This window comes from Triticum dicoccoides, chromosome 7B (genome assembly GCF_002162155.2).
Source record: "Triticum dicoccoides isolate Atlit2015 ecotype Zavitan chromosome 7B, WEW_v2.0, whole genome shotgun sequence".
Taxonomy (NCBI): Eukaryota; Viridiplantae; Streptophyta; class Magnoliopsida; order Poales; family Poaceae; genus Triticum; species Triticum dicoccoides.
In genome coordinates, this window is record NC_041393.1 from 99,708,580 (window position 1) to 99,714,298 (window position 5,719).

A 5,719-nucleotide genomic window follows, 5' to 3' on the forward strand; every position below is an offset into this window, starting at 1 on the left:
ATGGGGCATGTATACAGATCTGGAGTGAACAAATAGTTACTACCCACTTTTTCATCTAAAGACGAGGGCACATTATATTACTGGAGATGCCTACGATATTTGCTTAGCTAGATGGGTAGTCAAAATTAGATTCAAATTAGGAGAAGGCATACATACTATCATTTGATCTCTGTACTAGCGGCCACGAGTTCTTTTCATAAAAAAAGGAGTGGGATAACAGAAAACTGTTCTACGACAGTTTTTTTTTTGCGGGTGTTCTAGGACAAATTTTCTTGTTTCCTTTTGACTACTCGATAGTTCTTTAACCTAGCAATATTCCAGGGCTGACATACATTTCCATACAAAAATATCCACAACGACATAGCTTTCATTTTGCCATTTCTGTTTTTCTTCATCAATCAAAAAGCTAAAACGATGTCTGAACCAGACAGGAGAGAGCGACATTTTTTCATTATCCTTTGAAAATCTGGAAGGTATCATTCCCAGTTTATATTGACTTCCTCCCTCGGCTGCACTGTTTCATTTACTCCACGCAGGTGTTTTCCTCAAACCAAATCAATGCCTCCGTGCGTTTTCTCAAACCCCAACCAATACCACCGTGAGTACAACGTCGTCGGGTACGGCGAGCATTTATCCTCCCACGGTCCCGCAGCGGGGGGCCCGGAGAGCGAATTCAAACCACAGCCGAGCCAAGAGTAAAATCCGATGATGCCAAAAGGCTCTCCCCATCGGCCGGGCGGGGCGACCCCCGCCCCCCGAACAAGGAGAGGGGAACAAAAACAACGCCGCGGAAATGCGAAAGCGGAAAAACTTCTGGCCCCTGTCCTCCCTCCCCCCGAAGCGATAGATTGAAGAGGAATAGGGGCCGCGTCTCCTCTCCCCCCTCCACTCCGTCCACCACCACCGCCTCGTCCGCCTCCCCTCGCCCCCGCCCCGCCCCCGCGGCCCCCCTAAACCCCCCTCGGCCGCAGCCGCGCTCGATCTAGGGTTTCCGGTCGTCGCGGCGCCAATGGCGGACGCGCGCGGGGGCTGGTCGTGGGACCTCCCCGGTTTCCAGCCGCCGACGCCAGCGGCCGGGACGCCGCTGGCGCCGCCCACCGCCATGCCCAGGGCGCCTCCGACGGCCATGGTGGCCCGCTCCTCCGAGGGGGCGCCCCGCGCGTCCGGCGCCATGCCCGTGGCCGACCGCCTCGACCAGCTCGCCGACAGCGTCCAGGTGCTTGTTCCGCTCCGTGCTCGTGGATTGAGTGGTGCGGCCTGTGGTGTCCGGTCCCAGCTCGTTTTTGTCCGGGGGATGGGGCTAATTAATTAGCTGGGCGGGGTCGTTGGAGCGGGGGATGTTGCCGTGTGTTTCGCGCCGCCTCAGCGGATTCCTGCATTTTGGGTTTACGCATCCATCAATGAGCTGGTTGAGGTAGAGGATTGGAACGCGTGCTGATTCAGCTGCTTTGATTCCATACTGCCTTTGCTCCATTCGTTGGGGAGTGTCAGCGAAGGTTCTCTGTTGGGCCTAGAGCTCGAACTTGCAGTTTAGTTGCATATACGGTTTTTAGTTTCTAAATTTATTTGATTGAAGAACCAAGTCTGGCTGTGCTCAACTAGTAATAATGCGTTGAATTGAGGAGACTATAGGTATATGCGGGGCAATGTGTTTCTGTTACTGGTGTTAGTTCAGCATGAGATAGTACCATGGTGGGATGACAGGCTCCAACATTGTATTCATTTAGTATGTTCCGAGGACAAGATGGCTGTTATGATTTTCCTTAATTTAGAGGAACTGAAATTACTCAACTGGAACCACATTGGGAGGCGATGCCATTACCTGTTCACTAGGAATGAGGAGTGCAAACAAACTTGAGCAGGATAATACTGTCGGCGCTTTGAATATTAATCATAATTTTGCTTTCACACGAAAAATTCCAGGAAACTATTCTTGCTAATTGATGCAAATACCAGAGTTATGATGATTGTGTCAAATCAACATGATTTGATGTGCATGATAATATGTGTTCACTTCATGTTTTTCTCTTGTTCCTGCTTGTGTTGGTATTTGATCATTTCTTAAAACTCACTTTTATAAATTACACTTGTAGCTTGCTAGAGAGGACTGCTTGGAACTTAGGCAAGAAGCTAGTGACCTTCTTGAGTATTCTAATGCAAAATTGGGCCGTGTCACTCGCTATCTTGGGTTTCTTGCAGATAGGACTCGGAAACTAGGTAAGTTCAATATCTCTTCATGGTGTTCGGTTAAGTATTAACCTCATTTCCCCTGTGTTAATGAGGGGGTCCTGTTTAATCATTTATAAACATCTAGTTTATATTTTCCTTGTCCTTTAGGCTTGTTAATGTTAATTATGATGGTTTTGCTGGGGTGGTTGGTACTGTGTTTTGAAGGCTCCTGGAATAAGCTATATGCTTCCAGTGAAATTTCTCTCATTGGCACATAGCGAGCATAATATGGCTGCCGGTGTCTGTAATATAATGATTCCCTGTTTATAAATTATGGGGGTGGGTTATGTGCAACTCTTATATTCTTGTACTCACGCTCTGTTTTGAAAGAGCTGGGACGTATTGCAGTTACAGTGAATAGCACATATAAGTCCCTTAAGTAGTTAAGTACATTCTATAATCTTGTGACCACAAACAGTAACTGTATGAAGCCACTGGTAGTAAAATTATCCCCTGAGCATTAAAACGACATAACAAACCGACTTTGGATGTTGTTTGATCATATCATGTTCTAAGGACACCTTTCCCTCCCAATCACACACTGTACATAGTCAGAAGAGATAGAGAATCATGCTTTTCATGCGTTGCAACTTGCTCTGTTTTGTTACTCATCTATTTTTAATATAATTTCCATTGTTACCTGAGATTATATCTTTTGCTGCTGTAGATCAAGCTGCACTTGAAACTGAAACTAGAATCACTCCTTTGATTCATGAGAAGAAAAGGCTTTTCAATGACTTATTGACCTTGAAAGGTACTCTACTATGTTCTATACTGCCTGACTTACACACATGACTCACCTTTGTGTGTGGAGTCTTTTTAGCGTCAGTCATAATTATGAACATCTTTCAGGCAATGTCAAAGTATTCTGCCGTAGCAGACCATTATTCGAAGATGAGGGTCCATCAGCGGTCGAGTTTCCAGATGATTTTACTATCCGTGTAAACACTGGAGATGAGTCTCTTACAAACCCTAAGAAGGATTATGAGTTTGACAGGGTATATGGTCCCCACATCGGGCAAGGTAAGATTGATGATGGGCCATGCAGGATGCAATTAATAAGTGCTAGACTGCGCAAAACTTTGACAATATATTTTTGTAATATCTACAACTCTTACACTGATTCTGTCCTTCAAATGATTTCAAGGTGAACTTTTCCACGATGTTCAACCGTTTGTGCAGTCTGCTTTGGATGGGTACAATATCTCCATATTTGCGTATGGTCAAAGCCGCTCTGGAAAGACACATACACTGGTTTTCATCTACTCTGATGTGTTTATAATTATTTTTCATGAAATTACACATTCTAAGTTACATAATGTTTAGGTTGCATTGATGCCATTCTTGCTCCCTCTGAATTGTTTGCAAGAAATATACTATAAAAATAATAACATGTTGGTATTGGCAAATACTATCTTCATTATGACAAGCCCATAGCACAGTGCATGGCACTGAAACCACGAATGGAGCCTAACTTGGTTTTTCTTAAAGGTACATGCATTATGAAATCTGTCACCCTTTGAGTTCTTACGAGGTGCAATAGTCAATGTCTATTTTATCAACCTGTGATTGTATGTTAGAGTATACTCCCTCCGTCCGAAAATACTTGTCATCAAAATGAACAAAAAGAGATGTATCTAGAACTAAAATACATCTAGATACATCCCCTTTTATTCATTTTGATGACAAGTATTTCCGGACGGAGGGAGTATATATCTTACTCAATCATGTAACTCGTGTCTCCTAACAAAGAATTTTTTTTGCAACTAATGTATTGAGAGCCATTAGAATGATGAGCGTCGATCACTTGTTCACAAAGGAATGCAACGCCGCTTCTCAAACAGCACTATATTATTTTTAACTTCAATGGCTAATTGTAATATTTTAGTGCACTTTTAGTGCAGCACCTGTTTCTCAGAATTACTTTATTGTTTGATAAGATCTGATCCCAGGTACTGCAAAACAAGACGTAGGAGCTTACGTTCTTGCTATGCTCTTGACTGAATGTTTATTTAAATTCTAGATGCACTACTCTTTGACTGAAATTTCCATGCTTTCTTTTCAGGAAGGATCTAGCCATGATCGTGGTTTATATCTCCGATGCTTTGAGGAACTATTTGATCTTTCAAACTCAGATACTACTTCCACATCACACTTTAACTTCTATTTTACTGCCTGTGAACTCTACAATGATCAGGTACCAATACAATTCTGTCAGTGGAATTCTACAAATGATCACTTGGCTGCTGTTCCGTGTCAAGTGAATATGACTGCACTCTCCTTGAATAGTTGGTATCACAGCAGCCTAATTGCATCTGTTTGTTTCGCACAGGTCCGGGATTTGCTGTCAGAATCTAGAAGCACAGCCCTGAAAGTCCGCATGGGTGTGCAAGAATCCTTCGTGGAACTTGTGCAGGAGAAGGTTGAAAATCCATTGGAATTTTCTGGAGCCCTAAAGACAGCACTTCAAAACCAATCTGTACATTCGACGAAGGCCATCGTATCTCACCTGTATGTCAATAAGTGCTATTGTCTCCCTCCATCCATACCCCATAACATTCTTCTTTTCTAGGTCAAATATCTTTTTTGTGATGCAATGATGAATGTAATATCTGGTTTGTACTCCCTAGTACATTTGTCAGATAAATCTTTGAAAAGGGCATTATTCCTTGGTGGCGCATTAATCCTTTTTCTGGTACTTAGTGTCTCAGTCGTAGGTTTTGAATATTTAAATCTTCATTGCTGCCTATTTGAAGATGAAACGGACTATTATTTGGTGTTCTGGGTTCATTACTTTTGAAGAAACTTAATATTGCATTCTCTATTGTTGCTCCCTGCTCTTGCCAATGTAACTATGAAACTTTTTGTCACAAGCCACTGTTTGGATAATTTTTTAATTTTTATTTCCATTCACGGCACTAACTTTTCTATGGAGTACTAAAAAATATTCCTTTTATTTTCAGGATTATTACCATCCATATACACTACAGAAATTATGTAACAGGAGAACATCTGTACAGTAAGCTTTCTCTAGTAGATTTGCCAGCTAGCGAATGCCTTCTTGAGGAGGATGCCAATAGAGATAATGTAACAGACTGTTTGCACGTCTCAAAGTCACTTTCTGCGTAAGTAGCATGACTCTGTGTTCCTTGTTTTCTGTTTACTCTGATCATTTCCTCATTGGTGATTTGATTGTCAGTGGCCTATCTCAATGGCGCATATTCATTTTTTGTTAATGCATTTATGTTTTTCCTTTTATTTTATATAAAAGTGCTCTCAATTTTGTTATGCATAGGTTGGGTGATGCTTTGGCCTCTTTAAGTGCAAAGAAAGAGCCTGTTCTGTCTGGGAATTCAAGACTTGTACAAATCTTAGCTGACTCTCTTGGTAAATAGTTTCTTTCTCCGTAAGGGCTATACTCTAATTATTTTTTGCCCTAAGTGCAATAGAGTCTGTTCCTGGTTGGTTGCAACCAAAGTGCTAACGGAGG

At 42.4% G+C, this 5,719-nt stretch overlaps 1 protein-coding gene across 1 annotated transcript in view; it reads left to right on the forward strand.

Annotated features, from left to right (window-relative positions):
• Positions 1–994: 994 nt before the first annotated feature.
• LOC119337293 (kinesin-like protein KIN-14L) overlaps positions 995–5,719 on the forward strand; it is a 14,568-nt gene continuing 9,843 nt past the window's right edge. The window contains exons 1-9 of the mRNA XM_037609404.1: positions 995–1,216; positions 2,094–2,217; positions 2,897–2,983; positions 3,082–3,252; positions 3,377–3,483; positions 4,295–4,426; positions 4,562–4,740; positions 5,193–5,354; positions 5,525–5,616. Coding sequence (XP_037465301.1) covers positions 1,010–1,216; positions 2,094–2,217; positions 2,897–2,983; positions 3,082–3,252; positions 3,377–3,483; positions 4,295–4,426; positions 4,562–4,740; positions 5,193–5,354; positions 5,525–5,616 — 1,261 coding nt within the window. The 5' untranslated portion in view covers positions 995–1,009. The remainder of the gene's footprint in view (positions 1,217–2,093; positions 2,218–2,896; positions 2,984–3,081; positions 3,253–3,376; positions 3,484–4,294; positions 4,427–4,561; positions 4,741–5,192; positions 5,355–5,524; positions 5,617–5,719) is intronic.